Source organism: Eutrigla gurnardus, assembly GCF_963514095.1.
Source record: "Eutrigla gurnardus genome assembly, chromosome: 10".
NCBI lineage: Eukaryota > Metazoa > Chordata > Actinopteri > Perciformes > Triglidae > Eutrigla > Eutrigla gurnardus.
The window spans coordinates 14,672,540-14,696,601 of record NC_139924.1 but is presented as its reverse complement, the minus strand read 5'-3'; the positions used below and the strand labels follow the sequence as shown (position 1 = coordinate 14,696,601).

Here is a 24,062-nt window from a genome sequence, read left to right as displayed (position 1 = left end):
CACACACACACACACACACACACACACACAAGGAAGGGGATCATATCGCCAGGCCAGGAAAGGATAAACCGGAACCAAGGACGAATGAGACCTGCATGCTGATTCTGACAAATGTCACGTCATACGGAATATTTTAAGAAAATAAGAGTATGTTCATAATCTAAAAACATTTCTACTAAGTACAATATTAAATCCTGATGAATTGAATAGATTAATAAAATCATGTAGAACATATGAGATAGCCTAGTGAACATAAAATAGTCATGTCATGAAGGAAGCATTGTCACAACCCTCACACCTGCAGAGCACTGACACAGTGATAGTAATATATAAGCAAATACACCTTGATGATTACACCCCAAAATATGTTCCCTGCCATATGCCATTTTTTTATTTGCTGTCTGATGAACACGATGATGACAAACAGAAAACATAAAGAAGATGCTTTGACAGCCGCCATCCCCACCTTCTGTTAATATTTTCTGAACAGCAATTATCTGTGACATGGCTGTCACACGAGATGAAACGGATCACAAAAGAACAAAAAAAACAAGTGAAATCCTTTAAACGATAAACAGCGAAAGCATATAGACTACAGTTTGCTACTGCAAATGATTACTTTGTTTTGACTAACCACCACCAAAGGAAATAGCTCTGCAATACAAAAGTGAGTAAAATGTCAGAATGAGCCATTTGCACAGTCCCCTGCAGCACCAAGGGTTTTCATTTACCTCTGTGAAATAATAGCTTTTCCATCTCCTCCGTGCACACAGCGTGTGTTTGGTAATGCAATTTCTTAAACACAACGAGCTGCGTTGTTGAGGAACGTCAGCCCATGTGTGTAGGAAGTTATGCTCTAAAGTACTCTCACCAACTGCTTTGGTGTGGTGGTCTTCATCTTCATCCACATCAAGATCATCTTCATGAAAACACCCAGAAAGTGAAACAGCAACACAAAGAGGCTTCATCTAAACCTGTCCTACAAGCGATGAATTATAGAAACCTATATACAGTGTATAAAGTAATTATTAGTACAACCCGGAACAGCTAAAATATTGAAATACTGCTAGTATTAATGTAGTGATACTTTACTCTGAAAGGGGCCATTTCTCACTTGTACATCTTGCACCTTTGTAATGGTTACCTTTACAAAATCTCAGGAGTTCAGGACTCCTACTTGTGGAGTAACTGGTTTTCACATTGTGGTATTACTTGTGTATTTTCCCACCACACTCATTTATGTTGTTCTTGGAAAGTCAGTGTAGCTTGCCATGGCCACCAGGAGGCTGAAGTCCTCTGCTTGGTTATTGACATTCACAGTAAATGTATTTATAAGTGTCTTTTTTTTTTTTTTAAATACATCCATATTTTTCTGTTTTTTCCATATAAAGGAACTTTAATGTGCCAATGCTACATTGAATCACTTTTATTTCTGTATATCTTAAGCAGCAGCTCTTCTCGTCTGTGATGCACCACACCGGTCCGTTGCCATGCGACCGGCAGCTTACCGACCAGTATGTGTTTCACCTGCAGCTACCAGCGGCGGCGGCGGCGTCGGGCCCACACCACACCGGCGTCAGTCTCCCCGAGACCGAGCACACAGGACGGTGGACTTTCTCCCGGTGGATCCTAACGAACCCAGCGGGCTCCATGGGTAACAGGCGAGCCCTTCACGGCGTGTCAAAGAAGGCCAGGAGAAGTTATCACAAGACGATTGGGACATGTCGGAAAGGTGAGCAGCCATGTTGACGTGTTACATTATATCCGCCTCAAGAGACGAGAGAGGCCGCTTTTACTTCAGCACGTTAGCCATAGCATCTCATGCTATTTTAAATGACATGCGCATTTGTTCAACTGTTGTCATGTATTATAGCAGCATGGCTTATCGTTAGTGTAAGGTGTAAATCCACCAGTCCCCCCCCCCCCCCCTACACACACACACACACACACACACACACACACACACACACACACACACACACACACACACACACACACACTCGGCATTCAGCGACTATTATAAGATAATAGCACCTGCACAGGTGTCCGCAGCTGCCATGGCAACGGGTCCTAATATGCATTGTCAGGCACCAGTTCATGGTAACTCTAACCACTCGGCCAGTGGGCAGGGTTTCAGCACACACACACACACACACACACACACACACACACACACACACACACACACACACACACACACACACACACACCAGGGCTTACATTACATCCAAAAGGTGTGTTAATGTCCCAGGTGACTCCATATTCTTTTTTTACTTTTTCTGACCCACGTCTCTCTCTCTCTCTCTCTCTCTCTCTCTCTCTCTCTCTCTCTCTCTCTCTCAGTTCTTCAGGTGTGAACACTCTCAGTGGCAGTTTCCCCAAATCCCACTCATCCCAGTACTCTGACTTTGGGGTTACACGGACACCTCTCCCTGTGGACCACAGTCCTGATTCTGGACTTGTATCTACACCTGTGAGTGGCAAACACACACACACACACACACACACACACACACACACACACACACACACACACTCTCTCTCTCTCTCTCACTCACACACACACACAGAATAAGCCAGTCATCGTTTATTGCTGCTGTCCTCAAGTCTTTGTGCTCCTCCCCCCCCCCTCCCCTCACAGCTGCAGCGTTGCCTCTCCTCTCCTGTGTCCTCCAACCTTTTTCTCCCCGTCCTTTCATCTTGCGTTTCAGCCGTTCCACTTTCTCCCTCCTCCTCTAATTGAACCTAATTTCTCAGTCCTGTTCGCCGCCGCTCTCGCCATTTCACCCTCAGGCCACTGGCCTCTCGCCTAGATTGCTTTGCAAAATGATTTGTCACCCTCTTGAAATGGCTTGTTACCTAATCCTCCCTATGTTCCGTGGGAGTTCCTTACCTGTGGTAGAAAAAAAAACAGTCGATGCACTCGTGCAAGGTGTCGTGTACACAATGGATGCTTCTGTTTAAGACCTAAGCCTGTGCAGCTTGTCATCAGGTGTTACATAAATGGTAAACGGGTGTAAGTTGTACTTCTTTACAGTATTTTATCTCATTTTTCAAGCGTGAACAGGTGACCCGGGGGTATTGTGAGCGTCCAGTCGGTGTGGTCAGGTGGAGCACGGTCATTCCTGTGTCTAGAGTAACAGAGGAAGGTGTAACGTTACACACGCAAAGCACGGGAGAACACGATGAGCGTGATGGGGGTGAAAAGGTCATGTCAGGAGAAGAGTCCAGTCCAGTACTGCGTCCCACTAGAGTAACAAAGGCAGTAAACTTGCATGTTATATAAGTAATATTATAAAAAAAACCTATTAGTATCATACTTTCTTATTGAGTAGTGTGTAAAGCGACAGGTGGATCTGCGATGTGACCATACAGTGTGGTGTGATACCTGAAAAACAGCATTTGGCGGTAAAGATTTGTATGGGCAAAAAAATATGGATATATGAGTGAAAGAGATAAGGGATGAAATCTAGATGGGAAAGGAGGAGGAAGACACAATGACAGTGGTTCTGGCCAGTCGGAACGGGTTTGAGTTCACCTTGTTAACACGATGACCAGTATTAGTTAATAGTCTTAAAAATGATTATTCAAATTTCTTTATTGGAGGATAAATCCCCTTGAGATGGGGGTCCTAAAAAAACAAATAGAAACTAAAAACACTGGACAAGTAAAATACATATATATCATCCTTTTTTCTTCTTTCTTTTTAGGTTTTATGGTCTTAAAAATGACCCATTGATTTTTGGCTGCATACTAACTGCTGAGGGAACATACATAGTTTGTATTGGACTAATGGTAACTGTCGTAGATTACGCTCTAGTGTGTGTCCTGTCCTCCCAGTCACTCCGTTTATACTGAATAGTCCAAAGGCGTCTGTGTACACGTCTCACCCGGGGACGGATTTACTCGAGGAGGAAAAAACCCATTCTAGATCAACAGAAGCTGTCGCCGGCTGGCCCAGTAAGTGTTCGCATCGTTCACCCTGCTCTCTGCTTCTTTTTCTGGCAGCTCCCATCAAGTCGGTTCCGGTTCGTGCCGTGGCATCGGCTGGAGCAGTGTGATGTCACGGGCGACCAGCTGACCTGCCCCAGGGTCAGAGAAGGTCTGGATCCCTGAGAAAAACCTCCACCGTGACCTTTAACAATATACACAGCAGAGTAAAAGTCTTTATTTGTGCTGCAGTAACTTTGGATTATACCAAACAGAAGGAAGGGAAACGTGATATAAGATATCTTGTGATAAAATAGAAGGGATTACAGTTTTACAACTCGTGCCGTGCTGCAGTGTGGCTTCTTTGTTTGAGAGTATTTCATTAGGAATTTCACTTCATAGTTTTTGTGGGAGCGTAAAAAAACATTAATTGGAAGTGGGATTTTGTGTTACGTTCTAGTGAGCTGCATTACTAAAGCGGACTTCCAAATTAACTTCTACCCAAATTTAAATGATTTGAACACTCAAAATGTTCTATTCATTTCATTTAGTCGATGAAGGCGGACAGAGTACAAAGACCCCCAACCGATAAATATATATATATACTTATACACTTTGAGAATAGTGTAATCATTGTTACATACATTTTTGTTTTGTTGACTATGTCACCATGAAAGGGCCATCCGAAGAGGAGCTGTTTCAAAGAGAGGGGGATGACTTCTGCTTGGTGAGAGGGAGGAGGAGGAGGAGAGAGGAGGAGGAAGGACAAAGATGGGAGGATAGACTGCAAGAGAATTGGGAAAACTGTCTGGTAAGCCAGCAAGCATTGTGTGTGTGTGTGTGTGTGTGTGTGTGTGTGTGTGTGTGTGTGTGTGTGTGTGTGTGTGTGTGTGTGTGTGTGTGTGTGTGTGTGTGTGTGTGTGTGTGTGTGTGTGTGTGTGTGTGTGTGTGTGTGTGTGTGTGTGTGTTGTGTGTGTTGTGTTAAATATATACAGTACAGGAGAAGAGTAGATACTCTGGGAGAGAGAGAGGAAGTGAACGAGAAAATATGAGAGAAAAAGGAAGGCTATAATAACTTGAACCACAAAGACAGTCAGAGTAGGATAAAAGTCATTGTTGCATCACGATGAAGACGGGGAGAATGATTCTGATTTTTCCACCCGTCTCTTCTCAGGAGTTAAATCTGTCCTATCAGGACTTGGGCGACCCCTTCCAGCAAGAGAATTTCCTGCGGATCCTACGCCGTTTGATCCGCGTGGAGAAACTGCAACTGGTTGACAACTCCCTCACCAACCTGAGTTCTGTACGTCTGCCAAGGTACGAACCACACCACCCATATTGCACCACCCTCACCTGTAGAACTATGTACAGCTGTTTCTTTATCAGTCCTCTTTGTGCTTCCTATGTGCAGGTGCAGAATGCTAAACCTGCAGCGTAACCGCCTGCTGTGTCTGCGTCGGCTGCCAAAGCTCCCAGCAGTGGAGCATCTTTGTCTGTCTGAGAACGCCATCGGCTCCTTGAGGGGACTGGGAGCTCTGGGAAGCAGCCCACTCCTCTCCCTCAACCTGACCCGCAACCCAGTGACCTTCACTCAGGACTACCGTGCACGGTGAGGAGTGTAAAAGCAAAGCATCAGAACAAGGGATGAAATAGTGTTGTCAAAAGTCCTTGTCCTTTCCTGTGGTCTTTTTTCATTCTGTTTCTGTCTCTGTGCAGTGTTTTCCTCTGTTTGCCAAAGCTAGAGGTCCTGGATGGAATCCCCAAGCTGCCAGAAGACTCTCTGCCCAGCGGACTACAGTTCCCAAAAACCACCGTGATGTGCAACATCTTATGACATTCTCCCTGGATGCATGGAGTCAGTTCTGCCAATCCTGAAGGTTTCATAGAGACGTTTATTTATTGCTGTAAATGTTATGGTAATGTGCTCCGAGGTCATGCGAAATGCTTTTTATATGCAGTACCGTATGTATATCCACACAATTTGCTAATAAATAGAATGTACCATGAAGTCTTTCAGCTGCCTTTTGTATCCATTTGTGTTCGGTTCTGATTATGATGCAGTACGGAGATTCAGTGGTTGTGACGAACTTTGGCTTTGATGGATAATCAGATCGCTACGTGACTCATCTCCACCAGCTCCACATCTCTCAGGACTCTGCTGAGCCGACACATTCACGCTCTGCACCGAGCATACGTAGGATCTCTTTTTGTCTTGCCGAGAAGTAACGCAAAGTCGACTAAAACGTCAATTATTTGATGTTTTCCAGAGTTGTTTTTAATCAGCGGCTCTAGTATCTGAGAAGAGAATCAGGACATCCGCTTTAAAGGCTTATCAAACATTTAGTGTGCAGACCTCCTGGGATAATGGCCTCTTGTGTCCTCTGACTGACTGGGTAATGACCCATGAGCATCATGCAGCAGGTCACACACACACACACAAACATATACACAAAGGGTAGCCTGCAGAGCACTCACATAGACATGACTTAATTCCCACTGAAAGTGTGCAGTCTTGTTCCTATAAAGAGTGTTGGATAAAAGAAAAACCCTCTGATCCAGAAAGCATTGTTGCGTCGGCTGGAGTTTCTTTATTCTTACATTGCAGCGGTGTATTCTTTAATAGTGGTTTCATTTCCAGCATGCTCCCGAGACATAAACACACTTTGTGTTATCTGATGCCAGAACACGAGTATGGATACCCCCACGTGCCCTCGAGCGTGCACCCGTGCACATGCACGCAAGCGGCGTTCGCCTTTTCTCTTCCCTCGCAGTAATGCAGAGAAACACAATTTAAGCAGCTGATATCTCTCTAACAAGCATACAGCCGGGCACAAACTGCCAGTTACATGCCTCATTGGGATTCGTTTAAGTGTGGAAGATTGTTTGTGCAACTGCGTGTTGTTTGTGTGTGTGTGTGTGTGTGTGTGTGTGTGTGTGTGGAGATGGAGATAGAACTTAGTCTGCTGCTGATGAATGAGAGATCATTACTGCTGCAGAGACAGAATAATGAGCTCACTGGGTCTTTATGTACTGCGAGCGGGATCCGGGTAAAAAAAAAGAAAGAAAAAAAAGAACAGAAGCTGGTCTTCAAATGATGGTTTCGACATTTCGTCAATTATCTTTCCAGCCCGTTTTGACACTCTGATCTCTCTCAGTATGGTAATAAAACAGGAGAGAGGGTTTGACTTGATTTTGACAAAAAAAAAAGAAGAAATGTGGGTGGAAAAATAACATGTATTCATAGCTCGGAGCTTCAGCTTTTTTAAAAAAATGGTGTTAAATGGCAGATTTTGAGAGAATCGGTGGCAGTCGTGTGGGCACGAGTCCCGAAGATAGACTCCATCTGTAGGCATCAGCACGTTAACAATTACTCATGCCTGGTAATTCACCCGTGAAGTGATGACAGAGAGAGAGAGAGAGAGAGGGGCCCGGGAATGCGAGGAATGTGGAGGAGTTATCTGCCATTGCTCGTCACTGTGAAAATGTGTGTGTGTGCGTCTCCTCATGGCCTGCTATTAGCAGAGTAATGAGACACCTGTTACTCTCGTACTCCTCCAGCATCCCACAGTCGCTCTGGGGAGATCAACAACCTCACAGTAGCAGAGATGATGACAGGGAGGAAAAGAAGAAAAAGAGAGGGTGAGGAAAAGAAAAGACAGGGGTATATATATATATATATATTAGAATAAATATGTATATATATGGCTTAGAATAAATACATACTTTCATTTTAATGTATACATTTTCAGATTCAGATGTTATTTTTCTTATACAGAGATGGTAAAAGTCACTACTGTGGTAACTTTTCTTATGCTTCATACATTTCAGAACACGTCCCACAAATCATTTAGCTGGAACGAGAGTTTCCTGGACTGCAGTAAATTTCCGAAAGGCTAAGGAAGTAAAGAAAGCTATTTTCTTTATCTTGAGGGGAACTTGTAGGTCTGCTTTTATAATGGATGACACAATGTTACTGTAACTTAATTTACAAACAATAAATATTGTTTTATGGCATGAAGGCAAAAATAAATATAAAAAAAACCATTGGTTCAACTCGCTGTTATTCACCCAATAACCCCTCTAAAAATATATTTTTCACACACTGCGTTACTCATCCTGCCTCTACTGTTTTTCTGAGCCCTGTGCTTTCAGCAAAATGTCACATTGTGTTGCTCACGCTGCCTGACAAGTTTTATTTTTTCCCTTAAGTATTTTTTTTCCCCCACAGGCAACATGGACAAGTATAAATAGACCACAGCGCCTATCTGAACTCTGGCGAATGCTCTACTTGCTGCATGAACTTACAAGAAGACTAAATGAATTTCAGTCACCACCATTTGCTGTTGTAGCATCCTTCTTATGAGCTCCCCCCCCCCCGGCCCGAGCTCACTGGAGACGGATCACTGTCAACTTTAAAGTGTATCGGGCGACAATCATTTCACCTCTTTATTCCACACACACACCATTCAGGTGGAAAAACAAGAGTTCAGTACAATCAAAATCCCACTTTCTTTTGTATCAAATATAACTAGCGGGAACATGTACAAATTGTCAGCATGTGTTTTACTATACATTGTACAGCAGACTAAAGATGTTTGCAGTAAATTGCAATAGGTTCGTGAATTTAATTCACACCAGCAGTCGACGTGAAATAGTCCTTCGTTTAAGGCGGTGCTGAAGCCAGAGGCTCGACGCTGACCGGCATACTCTTATCTCTCCTGTCCTATTGAAATGATTTTCCAAATGTAAAATGACCGGGACCGAGAAGAGGGTTCCAAGAATGGAAAGGCACAGATCAATGTGACACTTTTCAACAGCTTCACCAGAAATGTCTCTTTTTTTTTTACTGGCATTTGCAGAAATACCCAGTGGAAATGCTCTGGTTCCACTTGGAATAGTTGATAAAAGCCATTATGACACAAAATAGCTCACTCAGGAGAACTACAAAAGAAATGTTGCACCTTTTTTTTCCTTTTTAAACGATTGTCAGAGTTATTAAAACCAACAATAAATAACAGAAAATGACTTGATCGATTGGAATGCAAGATTAAAATTTGAGCTCTACAAACTATACAACTGTTTGCATAAAACATAGACATCAGAATAACATAATTTATCTTTTTTTTGTTGTTTTTACACATACTCAAAGACAGAACATGATAGAAATACATTCTCTGCCTGTCTGCTGTTATAAAAAAAAACAGAACCAAGCAGGCGATCAGGCAGACAGAAAAGCAACTGAATAAAAATAAAAAATATACATTATACATCCCATTTTCGCCCAACAGATTCTGTCCATTGCGGGAGTGTACGCTGCTCAGTTCCATCACACAGTGTTTGGAATAGCATCCCATCTTCCAGGCATACAATCCCAATTCTTTCTCATTGGAATTCTGAACGGATGGCTGGTTTTATTCCTTTGGGAAACAATGGAAAGAAAGACCTGATAGGCTCTACGGGCAGCTGAAAAGGCACTGCAACTGGTCAAAGTCTGGGTCTGTCTCACATCTCTGCCCTCCGATTGGTTCCCTTGTCTAGACCAGCCGTGTCATCCTCTACTTCCTCTTCCTCCTCTTCGTAATTCTCCTCCTCGTTATTTCTGGCCTCTTTTCTGTGACCCCCCTCCTGTCTTGGTCCCTCCTGGGTTTTGACTTCATCCTGGAGAGAATCACAAGCACACAACAAGACTATTTAATGGCCGTCATTAGAGCCCAACCGATATATCGGCGGGCCGATATTAGGCATTTTCCAAACTATCGGTATCGGCATTTATAATGGCCGATAAATGAATACGAAACACCCTCATAGAACTTAACAGAATTTGTCTCCAGTCTTGTTCGAAGTTATATTTATGAAGCTTACCAAGTTTTAACATGGGTAACTTTGTGTTTGGTTGTTGTGTTTTTGTTCAAAGGACTTTAAGTTTTATATCTTAAGTTTGTATTTTTATACATTTTATTTATCAGAACTTCAATATATTTTGATGTTCCTCTGTTCCATTGTGACGATAAAATAAACAAGTTTATTTTTAAACTGCATTATCATATTATTTTTGTGAAGACTCATAAATAACTACAAATAACTAATGTTAGGGAAATCTGTTAATGTTTTGTTATGCGTTTCTGAAATAAAAAAAATAAAAAAATATCGGCCGATATATCGGAATATCGGATTTTTAAATCGACAAACATTTGTATCGGTATCGGCCTTCAAAATCCTTTATCGGTCGGGCTCTAGCCATCATATACAATCTTGTAAACATCCGTTTCTACTGCTATCAGTGGAAGCAGAGACTCTTGTGCAATGGTTCAACAGAAACACCTTTGCTAGACTGCAGCAGTGCATGAATGAAGCTGAATGAAGTGAAAGCTCTACTGAGCTCAAATTACAGAGAAACATAAGCACGCTCACTTATTGGGTGACTGGCAGAGAATGAAACACAAGTCAGTTAGAGATGCGAGAAGACTAAGGACGTGACAGAGTTCCTGGCTTAAAAACCTAGCGATTGTGAATAAATGAATGCCACTCTCTGAGGAGGTCAGAGGTCAGATACAGAATGGAGAAGGGAGTCAAGATGCTATCAAGTTGGATCTACCTACCCACCCACACCCACACTTATTATATTAAATGTCTGGGAGTTTCTCCATTCAAGGTTTTCCCCTGAGGACCGACTGAATAAACAAACCAGGTGACCCGACTCCCCGATAGACTCAACACCTGATCTACACCGCACAGGCACGGTTCAAGTTACGGGGACAAAACACTATCATGCACACACATCTTCATCCTCGTGTAGCCAACGCAGCTAAAAAGGCCACTGGTGTAAATATTACTTTCAGATATGCTACCAAAACATTTCACAGTATACCACAGGTCTTTTCTGCTCCGACTGTTACTCAGGAACTGATTAAAAGACCCAGTGGATTAAAAAAAAGAGGGTATTCATTCTAATTGGCAACACTGTCTGGACCATTGCAATCATCACGGCTGAGTTTTGAAGGGAAGAAAACATGGAGTCTTGAGGAAAAGCTAGAAATCCTCAGACTCTTGTTCACAGCAGAATAACCCACCTGTTCTATGTTCTCCTCGTTATATGGATCCTCTCCTTCCTCCTCCACCTCGTCCTCTCTCTTCTGTCCACCAGCTATGTCCTCTGGAGCCTTCAGGACACCAACAACAAGACGAAAGAATATTTAAGGAATCAATCATCATTTTTAAAGTCAGTGTGTCATTAGGTTATGGCAAGTCCGGTCCTGCACGACCCTTTGGCACCATCATATCTGTTGTATTGCTGTATTTTATAAAGTATGTATAGCATTGAGTGCAACACACCTCGTCCTCTACTTCCTCCTGGTACTGGTCATCCAGCGTGTCTTCCTGTTGATCTGGGTTTCCAGCCATCTGAACGGACACAAATCCCACTCTTGTTAAAACACGACTTTAAGATCTTTCCCTCGATCCTATGGTTTCTTCCCTTCCCCATATAGTTCCCAAACACCCCCCCTCTCCTCCGGTGTCTTTACTCACCACCAGTTCCTCCTCCACGGCAGGTTGTTTGGGGTCCGGGTGTGCGTCTTTGTGCTTGGCTGGTGCTGCCGGCTCCTCTTCTTCCTCTGCCGGCTCCTCCTCCTCCTCCTCTTGTGCGACCCTGTGCTGGGGCCGCTCGTCCTCAGCCTCCTCAAACTCGTCCTCTCCCTGGTTGTTGGGGTCGTCTTCAGGGTCCACATCGCCAACTCCAGCACCCTAAAAGAATTTAAGTAGAAGGGAGAGATGCTGTAATAACAGTTATAGTAGGTTAATCTTTGTATAAGGTGCAGGAGTTAGGATAAAAATGTATGCAATGAAACTGCAGTGTGGAGGATTTATACCTGGAGAAGTGTGGCATATAAAACAGATCAACTCTAATGTTGTATTAATAGCCCTGTTGGTATTCAGAAGCTTTAACAGATCACTGGGTTGACTAACAAGTGGAAGACAGATAGAGGGGAGATGAACAGGCCGGTGGAGGACAGTGAGCAGGGAGGGTGAAAGAATCGATGTGTGGATAGATGACCGAATGGACACATCACACATGATACACTGGTGTGAATGTTAAGTGAATGATTGAGCTGAAAGGACGGACGGAATGGCAGCGAGCGGGGATGGATAGATGGTCACCTGCTGACGTGGAGGCACTCTGTGATCCGCTTCTTGATTCTCCTCCTCCTCCTCCTCGTGTAACTCGTGAGCGTCTGTCAACACACACGGAAATCAGACTAGCATTCATTCAGAAAAGAGTTTATGCTGAATTGCTAATATGATATTTTCCTGTCTCACCTTGCTCATCTTCAGTGTGACGGTCATCTTCTCCTTGAACAATATCATTGTCTATATTCTCATAATCGGTCCTCTTCCTAATGACAGCAATGGAAATACAGGGCAGTCAGCAGAGCACAGATACTGTAAGTCACATCGGTGCTATATAGATAGAGCAGTCTTTTGTTAAGGATCCCCTTTTTTGAGCTACTGATATACATTCAGCTATATAAAATACTGTATATCGTGTATTAGAAACGGTTCCAGTTTGTACTAACATAGTCACATCTGCAGAGTAAGATTGCCAGAGTTTTCCCTTTCGCCCTCGCACAAATTTAACCAGAGCGTCAAATGTTTCCTCCTGGATTATGGATGTGTTTGTTCCTGCCAGGATCAGAGAGTCACATGTTTTTGCGTGTGGCAAACAGTGAATTAACACGTCCCGTTGGCAGGAAGGAGATATTATTATTGCTCAGGTTAATCCAGCCAATGTTAGTCTAATTAAGCGCCTCTTTTCACATTTCTTTAGAAAAAGATAATTAGGAAAATGGCCGACAGCCATGGTTGATTGAGCTCCTGATTCTCTATCTCCATGCTGCTTTTGAGCAGGAAACAAGACTGAAGATAAAACGCCAGGTTTGGCTCCTCTTTTTCAAGTTAACACTTGAAAGTTATTTACCTCCTTTGTATCGGCATGGCAACAGAAATCTGTTAGTGGATATCCTAAAAACTGGCCACATCTGCAGTGCTATGAAAATGTCATGTTTTTTTGTGATTTGATTTGATTCCAGCTCTGATTTTAAATCTGACCTTTGGTGCTCGTCTCTCAGCAGCTGCTCCCGTCTGTCTGCCTCCCTGTGATGCTGTTGCTCTCTCTCCTGCTCCTGCTTTAGCCTTAGCTCCCTCTCCTTCAGCACCTTGTCTCTCTGGACTTGCAAGGCCTCCTGTCGCATCCGGATCTGCCTGCGCTCCTCAGCCCTGCGAGCCTCCAGGCGCTGCTGCTCCTGCTGCTGCTCGTAGGCCGACTTCACACGTTCCACCTGGGCTTTTGCATCGTGCTGCTCTGGATGGACAACCTTGTGAGAAGACGAATAGATGCAAAACATCATGTAGACATGGAATTTTTTTTTTTTTTTTTTAGCAATTCAAACACGGAGTTGCTGCTAATTTAAGACATCAACCTGGAGGTAAGATATAATTCATCTTTTGGGAAAGCTTAATAGATGAAAAAGACAGCATAAAACAATGAACACAACACATAACGAGCAGGCTGTCATTAATCAAAGAAGCAAACACTGAGGAAAGGTTGTAATTTATTCTGGTTCCTCTAAGATTTAAGATAAATGATTAGCACTTCAATTTGAGTAGTAGCTGTGCCCCCGATATGATAAGGAGACGTGTGACACATTTATGATTACAAGGATTGTTACGCTGCTCAGTTAAGAGTTTTGATGACACCATATATACAAGTCTTTCTAAACCAGTAACCAGAGTAGTTCTAAACCAGTTCTCACCGGTTGTGGCTGGCGTCTCTGTTGGTCCAGGGCATTCTCGTCCAGCTGTTCCTGTACCGGCTCCTCCTCTTCCTCCTGCTGCATATCCGGTGGTTGGTCTGGGTCCTCCTCCAGCTTCTGAGGCTGTCCTGCTTGAGCCATCTCCTCCTCCGCCAGTTCCCTCCTCCTCTCAGCCTCTCCCTCTCCATCCTCCTCTTTGTCTGACAAAGTGTGCTGAGACACGGTGGGCTGGGACTTGATCTCGGACGGGGCATGCAGCTCCTTCTCTTGGTGGTCCAACTGAGGACAAAGCAACATCAGAAATATAAGATTGGTGTGTTTTGAAACGAAGAATATAGCTTTTATCCGGATAATAAAGTGATCCCGAAGGATTCAAAATTACCGTGGTGTCCTGGTGATCGTCATCATGGACATCCTGTTTGTGTGGCTGGTCCTGTTGGCCTTCATGAGTATGGGACTCAGGTGCGATAGCGGCTGCATGCGGCTGCTGAGCCGCAGGGTTTTGTTCAGGCTGTCTCAGATTGGGCGCCCTGTTCAGGGACTCCCTCAGCTGTTTGTATTCATCCACCTGCGCCTAAAGGGGACAACGTACACAGGTGGGCTAAGAGTATCAAGTGATGCTGCATGATTCAAAAAATCCTAAAATGTGTAAACCACTGGGACCGACCGAATAGGCTGGATATCGTTTGAATTCCTTACAGACGCTGGTGCTGACACTTCAGTTATGGTACCTGACGTTGAAACATCTAAATATGCTTTTCTTCAAAATCCTTATTTCTGATTTTGAAAAGAAGGCTATTTGTGAATTGGTCAGTGCTATATTAACACAAGCTAATACAAGGCATTAGCCTAAATTAAATATAACAACCAGAAGCAAACAAGCATGCAAAAGCCTCTCCAGTAGGTGCTCTACATGTCAGTGCTATACTGACGTAGGAAACCTAGCCCCAAACACAGATAAACATACTGTATGCTATTAAACGTGAACTGTCCTCTAATGTATGGTAAGCATATACATCTATCACACCAGCAGGTTATGTGTGCAGCCATTTTTCAGAAACTAACATTATGTAGCCCCTAACTCATCTGCATCTGGAGAAACAAATGTAGACATTTTAACTATTTCCTGTGGAAACACACATTTCTTTTTAAATCTAGCATCCAGTTTAGACCTGCATACCATTAAAAGGACCCCATCCTTCACACACACACACAAACACACACACACACACACACACACACACACACACACAAACACACACCCTCTAACCAAGCTAGAGGGTTAAATAAAAAGAATTCTTGCTAAATTCCTCCCCTCACCATTTATCTCGCTCCACTCCCTCCATTATATCTTTCTGGCTGATTGGCTAGAACGTGCTTTAGATGTCCTGCTCTGACAGCCCGAACTAAACCAAACCCCCTGGAGTGAACTCAAAAAGTTGAGAGTGTGTGTGTGTGTGTGTGTGTGTGTGTGTGTGTGTGTGTGTGTGTGTGTGTGTGCACCCGTCAAACCAGAAGCGCTGATGGGAAGCAGGACAGGCTTTAAAATAAATTAGCAAATGCAGACAGACAGAAAGCGAGAGAGAGAGAGAGAGAGGGAGCGAGTGTGAGTGAGGATCTATTAGTGCAGACAGAGAGGAGGAAAGCATTTCAAGCCAATGAGCAAATGCGATGCATATTCAATAAACCTTTCAGGCATCGCAAAGGTCAGTCTTAGGGAAAAAAAACCCCAGCAAATATCTGATCTAATTACCCAAAACAGCAACCTCTCTCTCTACTAGATATTATACAGTTTGCTGCGTTGCATCTTTTAAAGGCTTTATTGAGAAGGGTAAAGTAAAGGTTAAAGTAAGGCTGAGAGGAATACAGAGCAGGACATGCTCTTCGGTTTTCAAGTATGACCTTGGCTTTCATCAGCTCATTCACATCATTGACAAATGTGTACAGCAGTAACAGAGACTGCCCATCACCTGGCTGTCTCACTCCATTAACAACGCCCTCGTCTCTGTAGCTCCACTGGTAACGCTCAACACACAGACCCATTCCCATGACAAATTAAAATGCAATTCTCTGGCCTTTCTATATGTCAAAATCTCCCCTACAGGCTTTGATTACTCCGGGCGAAAGCATCCGCAACACTTGATGGGGAGAAGAATACGTGACCAACATGCTCGTGATGCAGCAATTTTCGCATTAATCAGCTGTAGAAATCGGTGACTGGAGTAAACAATGCATCTCTGTTGCTGCCGTCCTACCTGAGCTGCAGACAGCGCACTCTTGTGGTCTTCCAGTGTCAGTGCGAGCTGGTCGTGGGATCTCTTCAGGTCCTGATGCTGAACCTGGACACACAAACCAAAAAGCATGAGTGAACCATTGTCAAACCATGTACTGCCAACCGAAGTCAATTTTAATATAAGACAATTTCACCAGCACATTTCCGTGAGTGACAACTTTTTTTCTTCCATTTCAGAGAGGCAAATAGCACACTTGTAAAGTGACAGAAACATATGACAGATAATTGAACGAAGCAGGTTTTAGTCTCACCTGTGAGTCCTGTAGCTGTGTGTGTATGTCGTGATGGGCTTTCCTCAGCTGTTTATTTTCCTCTCTTAGGTTATATACATTATCTGCCGTCACAAATAGCAAATGCAAGACATGTTAACACGTGAAACATACAAAAAATATTCGACTGCAACACATTGGCAAGATTAATTAGAAACACTGTTTTGTTCATGTTTCTTTTTTATCCTTATGACTCATGTTACCAATCATGGTTCCACTTGTTCAATGCGCTGACCACACAGGAAATATCTTATGGCCATATGGCAATTTAGTTTTAAGTATTAAAGCTCGAAGCTGACGATGGTTTTAACTATATACACAATTAACCAATGTATTTATTCAGCAGGGATAATGTGCAGCACAGATGTAGCTCCAAGCTAAATATCATCTGTGTGCATCAGGTAACAGAGACAAAAAACAGAAGAACAATAGTAGATTCCCACCTATAATAAAACATCCTTTTCTAGTCTAGATCTAAAAGTCTGCACATAAACCACTTACAGATGTGCACTAAATCAAAAATGTTTAATAATGACACCACAAACAACTACACGCTGCATCGGTACTACTGCATGTATTGTGTGTAACCGAGTAGTGTGTGTGAACACCTGTACCTTTTAGGTGGGAGACTTCCAAGTCTTTGACTTGCTGCAGTTTCTCGTAATGGTCTTTGTGTTCGTCCAGCAGCCGGTTGTGGTCCTCGCCCTGGACTTGGTGCTGCATCTGCAGATCATAAAACTGCTTCTTCAGGTCCTCATGTTGGTTCTGGGGGAGAGACAATAAATACAGTATACATAACGCATATATTCATCAGAGCAGAAAGACGACAGGAAAAAAGACGGTTAAATACGAGGAGATTATAATGATTTTTACCTTTAGCATCTGATGTTGCACTTGTAGAGAACCGAATCTGCTGCCGGAATCTTGCTGTGTAAGCATAAAAACTTATGTTAAGAAACATAAGACACACTTACTTCAGACTTATTTTGGGTTATTGAGTAAATTGAAACAAATTACTTTACTTATACTGCCACAACAGATATCAATACAGCAGTATTTTAACAAGGCAATGCAAACAGACAGAAAACAGCAGAGGCCAGGTGATAAGGAACACTTATAGAAAAGTAAATTCAAAGATATTTGATGATATTTAGTCACATCTGGGGTGGTTATTAACATACCTTCTCCTTGTTCAGTGACTGTTGTGCATCAAGTTTATAAACCAGATAATCTAGAAAAAAAGAAAACAAACAGCAAGGGCACATTTATCTTGTCAAACAGGATGAAGTTAATTTGAACTAGCAGATGGAAACATGTAACTTGAGAAATAACTAGTTTTTGATGGAGGAAAAGTACAACACTTTGATGCCGACTTACATAAGCATGATCTTCATTCTGCTGCTTTTAAATTCCCAAAACCCACATTTTCATAAATACTTTAGTACATTCACAGGGCATTACTCGCCGTCCATCTCACATCTCACAAACTGAATACTTTGACATATAATTAATTTGCACATTGCATTTATTTGGCAGATGTCATGGTCAAAAGGTGACTTACAACAATGACGTCATCAAAGATCGTAAATATTATAGTAGACTTTAGTGTAGTTTAACATTTGTGATTTTTCCCACCTTCTTTGGCCTTTTTGTGCTCCAACCTCTCCTTCTGAAGAGACTTCTCTAACCTGGATCGATGCTCGTACACCACTGATCATGTAAAAAAACAGAGTGAAAGAGAGGGGAGGAGATGGAGAGAGAAAACAGAGGTTTAGCGTTTGGTGAATGAAACAAAACACAAGACACATGCACTCGCACACATTTAAACCTTCCATTTTTTTTAGGTGGACAGAAGTAGGACGTGTATGATTGATATGAGAGCTGAATGATCTCAGTATATGCCCGCTGCTCTATCGGCAGAAAGCTGTGGTATTCCTCACGAGGCTGTCAGTCAGAAGGCGTATAGATATACCACTCGTTTGGTTTCGGGCTGCTTCTGTGAACTGAGATCTCTCCAGCTGTCCTCCTAACTCCACACCCTCTCACACAATTTCTTCTGTTTTTCACCTTCATCAGATTTAAGATTATATCCTCACCCTGGGCTCATTGCAGCAGTGGACCACAGGGCGGAGATAAGATGGAGGTCTGAAGCTGATACAACAGGGTTTGGGCGTATAAGGAGGTAGGGAGGTTGGAGCAAGTAACAACCACAAAGAAAGAAAAGAGAGGAAAAAAAGATAGGAGATGAATGTTTCAAACTATTCAAATGAAATTGCATTTAAACTGTAAACATCTGAACAAGTACTGCTTATACAAAATGTTATTAAAATATGTTTATTGAATTTTGATATTCATTCAAAATGTTTTCTTTTTATGGATTGATTCCCGGTGATAAGAGAATGTCAATTAACACACATGTAAAAAAGTAGTTATACATTATATAGTTTTATGTAAGTTGAACTTTGAGCTTTGTTAGCCTTTATAAATGGCACAGAATACGACTGTATTGTCACCTGGCTTATAATTTAACTTTTTTTTTTTATTTTACTGTTTTATGATCAGCATTATGTAACTTTGGTAAGTGCCAAGTGACAATAAAAGCAACTCCAATCAACATTCAACATTTGGTCATGCATCCTTCTATTTGTTCCAAAAAATGTATTACCACACCACTTCAACATGGAAACATGTACAAACCCTAAATCCACAATTTAAAAACAATCTATTCTGGGATAAATCCCATCATGTCTCGGTCCCGGGCCAGCCTCGGGACTACCCATTTAAAAAAATAATCTCTTCCTCCAGTTTCTTACATGTTCACTCTGACTCTCCAGCCTTGGGTTGGGGGGCTGGGCGGTCTAACTGATGATGTGGCTGTTCTTCCTTCTGAGTGCCAACTCAACAGATTCCTGGATACATTTTAGATACACCATTTAGTTGGAATAATTTCATGTGGATAAAAGAAATGGAGAAAAAGAGTGCAACAGGGAAGCCAATGTGGGCACAGCAAATTAGCAAACAAATACTAGAGTGAAACAGAGGAATGTTGTCACAGATGAGACAAATAGACGAACCGGGAGAGACTGAAGGGAAAGAGACACAAACTAATAAACTGATAATCTACATGGTTTAACTCGTCTAGTGACTGAATTAAAAAGGTCCAAGATTCCCACTCATTTCCTCCCTGATCCCATCGTTTTTCATTCATTTCACCTCTGGACACTGTGCTTCATTTCAAACTCTGCTTTAGTCCAGCTGATGTAATGCCATTACAATTTTTATGAGAAGTTTGGTAAGTGGTTGGCCCATCTGCCGAAAAAAGAGAACATCTTCTACCAGCTGTGTCCCTGAATGCCTCATGATGGCCTGTGTCCGGCCTCTTTGCAAAAAAAAAACAAAAACGGCGATACTGGACTTAAGTGCAGCCTAAAGACTTGATACAGCGGATCATGGCATCTTGACAAACACATTTCAGCAGCAGATTGGTATATTGAATTCAGCCCCGCAGTGGTTTTCTGCACATTTGTCAGATCGTAGGTTTTTTTAATTGGTGACAATGTCTCCTCTTTAGGCCCGACAACATATGGAGTGCCCCAGGGTCCAATTTTAGGCCCAATCTTAATTTCCTTGTTTATGCTTACCTTGAGTTACATCATCTGATGACATGGTATTTCATTCGATCGTTATGTAGATGACGCCGAGATGCATCTCCCCATTAAATCCAATCCCGTAAAATCTCTAGCAGATGTGAAATTTGCGATTTGCAATTCAAAAGAAATATCCCAAACTACGACCTCAAGAATTACCCTGTTGGAAAAAAACCCAAACTCTTCACCACAGCGTAATTCAATCATACAACTATTTCTACAATTATTCAGCTGCAAGAATCTGCACCACCCAGTCATTAAGGAATTTAAAATGTGTAATGTGTGTAAGTACAGACTTCCATTCTTTAAAACAAGCAACAACTTTCCTTAGAGCTTCCAAACACACATTCACACAGGAACAAGGATGCTCTCTATGGTGGTGACCTGACTGGCCTATTGGTCGGATGTTAGATGTGGAGAAACCTGGATTGGTTAGATTTGGTCCAGTTGGTGTGAAATACCATGCATCACACAAGGATGCTAAGATTTTGTGTTTTAGGAGGTTTTTCCCTCTCTTGTGCAGTACTCACAGTGAGATTCAAAACAGATCTTAACTTATTACAATATTTTTATTATTTTTTTTTGCCTGAGTGATCAAAAATCTCACAGGACACCAAACACTGTAATGATGTGTAATAATGTAGTTGATCCTCTCTACATCCAGGTCAAGCCCGGCATTGGGCCACAAAATGTGAGCCAGTCACAGAAGTGACATTGCAGATTTTTTGCCTAGTAAGATATTCTAATTTAAAAACAAGTAGCAAAGCTGTCAAAGAAGCATATTGTGGCTTCCAAACATCCTCTTCTCATGGTAATTTCTGTGGCTTTCTGATCTCCTACCAGTCGATACAAACCACACTTACATAAAACTAGACAGAAATTGTTTGTTTCTTTGTGATTAAAACACAGGCTGGCTGGTGCGTCTTTCCACAGATCAGACAGGTAGTAAAATAGAAAGTAGAAAATCCCTTCCTGTTCAACCAAATAATGCACTCCCAGGCAAAATATCTCAAAACTCCCAGTCAAAATATCTCTGCAACTCGAGTTGCAGAGATATTTTGACATTTGAGATCCTAGAAACAAATTCTAAAATTAAAGGAATAATTAAGTTTTAATGTTATAAGCGGATCTTTTGTATTTTGAATGTTTTAACAATAATACTGGAAAAAAAAAATCAGGACTGTTATAAATATAGAATAAATAGACAAATACATATATCTCTAACTATTTAATTTTGTCTCGAAAATAAACTGTTAAGACAAGAGCGTTCATTATACTAAACATGAGGTGACAACAGAGATGGTGATGTAAAAAATAGTACAACACTCAAACAGAGACGACCGCAATTATTCCCTTTGATTCATGTTTTGCAAATGATGATGAAACAATGATGTGTCTGTGCGTGGGTGGGACCGACTGAATGGTTGTTAAATCACAGGGACACATTTGTCTGAGTGCATGCAAAACCACAAAGTGCCAGTTGATCCTTTTAAATGACGGACAACTGTGGCCAACAGTAAATCAATACAGCTGGCTCACAGCCCCCCCCAAGCTACGTCCCACCTCTAAATATAGGACACAAAAAGGCAGCAATCAACAGTCAGACACGGATATCAAGTGGCCCGAGCCTTGCGATTGACTGAATGATCAATCGCTTCACAATAAAAGTAAGGGTGCGGTGCACAAGATGACAAACAAATGGAGTTAAAGCAATCCCCACTTCATTCAAAAGTGTCATATTATACTGCCGTATTATAGTATATCTTATTCTGGAAACCGGATATTCAATTGAGGTGGGATGAGAAGAACAATGCCTTACTTAAGGTGGTCTGTTCTTTTATCTTGTTAGATGTGGGCCAGCTGACAGCCCCCACCCAATTATCTTTGTCTTACAAATTGACACAAAACAAAAAGTATGAAAATCAATTGGGAGGTGGAAATTACACATTTCTCATAATATAAGGCTGCACACACTTTACACCAAAAGCTATGAAGTCATATTTACTGTTCCAATGCAATTTTCCACAGGGTGATTCACATGAAAACAAAACAAACGGCTTAAGGGTAACGTCATGGTAGGTCTGCTGGAACCAAGCTATGGGCGACGGGTGGGAGGATGGCAGATCATTGGCTGCGTTAAATTAACAGTTCCACAGTCTGGCCTTAAACCCTGACACACTATTTGACTCCCTGATGTGGTCACAAACCTCGTTGTGAACACATGAAACCGTGTAGGAGCAGGCCCTCCGCCCAGCTGAACCCTCATTTTAAACTCATGGAATAATCGCATGTCACAAAAACCTCACATCCTGTTTAATCGTTTTTGTAGAGTGGGAGCATTCAAGAAGCTAAAAAGTTAGGTTTTAATAGAAACATGCTGGTGGTATAAGGCAACAATATGGCCATATTGTTGTCAAAGGTGCAAAGTTGCAAAAGCTACGTATCATGGACGGTGCAGCACACTGCTGGCTGCATTCTCAGAAACAAGGAAGTACTGTGTGTAACACTGTTGCACCTTTGCTTGAAACCAAGTTGACGGTGCCCTCGTTTCCTCCAGCTGTGGCTGACGGAGGCAGATGTGCATGGCTGACCTCCTGACTTTGAGGTATACTAATATGTACGCTGCAGAGGTGAGCCTGGGGTCATAGCGACTTCAACCAGGTGCGTGTTTATGCGTGTCATAGCCTCCGGTCAGCACTAAACCTCACTTCTGGTGTTTGCATGGCATCTAATTTCAGTCTTACAGTAGGCCTGTGCAAAAAAAAAAAAGCAGACCTGTCCTGCCAAATGAACTCTCTGCTGAACTTCACAGTCTGATCTGCTCCTGGCTTACCACAGGATTAGGTTACCTATAGGTCATATAGGTCAAAAGACAGTGTGGTTACAGTGTTAGGTCAGATGGAAGATTACCAGTTTAGGTGGAGTCATGTCTAGCATACACAAAAAGCACTTATTTCGACACAGTTTAAACTTTCAGCTGCGCCTGGCATTGCATGCTACTCCCACCAGCTGTGTATTTTGGTAAACTCCGACTAAACGCCGATATTTCGAGGTGCAAAACTGATGCCGAACTGAAGGGCGGTTCGTAACGAATCCTGTTAAACCCTAACGTCCGCATTAAGAGGTGTAAATAGTTTGACAACAAGCACGACAACAACAACACCGCGTTTTGTTGGCGGAGTCCGGCGCGACGTTCGCCGGCCCTGAAGATTGGAATTCTCACGCTCGCGCTCAGCTCGGTCACCTGGGTAACCTTCAATCACACCGCCGTCACGGTGTTTACCTTGGAGCTGCGCCGAGAGGGACTCCTGGTGCTGCTGGTACTTCAGCGCCGTCGCCTCGGTCCTCTTGAGCTGATTGTGCAACTCGTACGACAGCATCCCCCCGTACATCATCCCGCACACCACGGTGAGCAGCAGGAGACACTGGAAGATCCTCCGCTGCCTGCGGGAGCACACCCCGCTTCCCATGTTGGACGCGCACCCCTCCCCGCTGTCTGCGCGGAAAAAAAACCCGTCGCTGCTGCTGGAAACTTCCGTCTCAACTTTTTGTTTTTAGCCCTACTGGTGAAGAAGTCTCAAGAAGCCTCCCTCCTCACTCCCCAACCACAAAATAAGACTTAATTACTTATATGTGCATGCATTATTTTAGCCCCCCGTGACTTCAAAGTAGCCGCTCAGATTTTCGCTTCGGTCCACGTCAAAACTTCGCTGCTCCGCTGAAAACGCAGGACAAACCGAGGCCGACGAACTCCCACTCGCGTCCTCGTCTCCCCGTCGCAGATGTTAAACTTCCGACCCAGTTCGAAGACGCTTACGGGGAAAAGTAGACCCTCCAAGTCCCCGACGAGGCCTCCATAGCACCTTTAACTTTAGTTACGTGTCAGCCCAGCAGCTGCCTGCCATCCTGGTACGACTCTAAAGGAAGTCCCTCCTCCGAGAAAATCATAAATTTCCCTATTCCCGCCCTCACGGGGACAGATATTTTATCAATTGGTCGCCAGAGAACTCGCTCAAACAAGACCCATGTGAGGGTGGAGGGTTTAGACTCCCCCCCACATTATAGAAACACAAGTTGTAACCAACGCTACAAGGCACCCACAGGGACATTGAAG

The 24,062-nt window shown here is 42.9% G+C and overlaps 2 protein-coding genes across 2 annotated transcripts; one reads left to right on the top strand and one right to left on the bottom strand.

The window, feature by feature from the left end:
- Nucleotides 1-1,545: 1,545 nt before the first annotated feature.
- Nucleotides 1,546-5,930, top strand: LOC311019924 (uncharacterized protein). Its single transcript, XM_084019589.1, has 7 exons — nucleotides 1,546-1,732; nucleotides 2,344-2,473; nucleotides 4,009-4,102; nucleotides 4,608-4,741; nucleotides 5,105-5,247; nucleotides 5,342-5,539; nucleotides 5,647-5,930. The coding sequence occupies exons 1-7, from the start codon at nucleotides 1,722-1,724 to the stop codon at nucleotides 5,762-5,764; spliced, it is 828 nt and encodes a 275-aa protein (XP_083875715.1). The 5' UTR covers nucleotides 1,546-1,721; the 3' UTR covers nucleotides 5,765-5,930.
- A 2,418-nt stretch (nucleotides 5,931-8,348) lies between these two features.
- On the bottom strand, nucleotides 8,349-23,863 carry golim4a (golgi integral membrane protein 4a). The gene is made up of 16 exons (XM_084018718.1): nucleotides 23,232-23,863; nucleotides 17,937-18,011; nucleotides 17,483-17,532; nucleotides 17,175-17,228; nucleotides 16,916-17,066; nucleotides 16,284-16,366; nucleotides 15,995-16,078; nucleotides 14,122-14,313; nucleotides 13,740-14,018; nucleotides 13,036-13,301; nucleotides 12,247-12,323; nucleotides 12,088-12,161; nucleotides 11,458-11,673; nucleotides 11,263-11,331; nucleotides 11,001-11,090; nucleotides 8,349-9,588 (listed from the first exon to the last, which is right to left on the bottom strand). The coding sequence occupies exons 1-16, from the start codon at nucleotides 23,416-23,418 to the stop codon at nucleotides 9,433-9,435; spliced, it is 2,103 nt and encodes a 700-aa protein (XP_083874844.1). The 5' UTR covers nucleotides 23,419-23,863; the 3' UTR covers nucleotides 8,349-9,432.
- Between the last annotated feature and the right edge of the window lie 199 nt (nucleotides 23,864-24,062).

Bases quoted from the DNA above. Each gene is read 5' to 3' on its own strand.
- LOC311019924 (XM_084019589.1), top strand. The intron at 5,248-5,341 runs GTACGAACCACA...TCCTATGTGCAG, and splicing joins AGTTCTGTACGTCTGCCAAG to GTGCAGAATGCTAAACCTGC. The intron at 5,540-5,646 runs GTGAGGAGTGTA...GTCTCTGTGCAG, and splicing joins ACTCAGGACTACCGTGCACG to TGTTTTCCTCTGTTTGCCAA.
- golim4a (XM_084018718.1), bottom strand. From the start codon at position 23,418: ATGGGAAGCGGGGTGTGCTCCCGCAGGCAGCGGAGGATCTTCCAGTGT. The intron at 17,533-17,936 runs GTGGGAAAAATC...CTTTTTTTCTAG, and splicing joins GCACAAAAAGGCCAAAGAAG to ATTATCTGGTTTATAAACTT. The intron at 17,067-17,174 runs GTAAAAATCATT...TCTCTCCCCCAG, and splicing joins TGCAACATCAGATGCTAAAG to AACCAACATGAGGACCTGAA.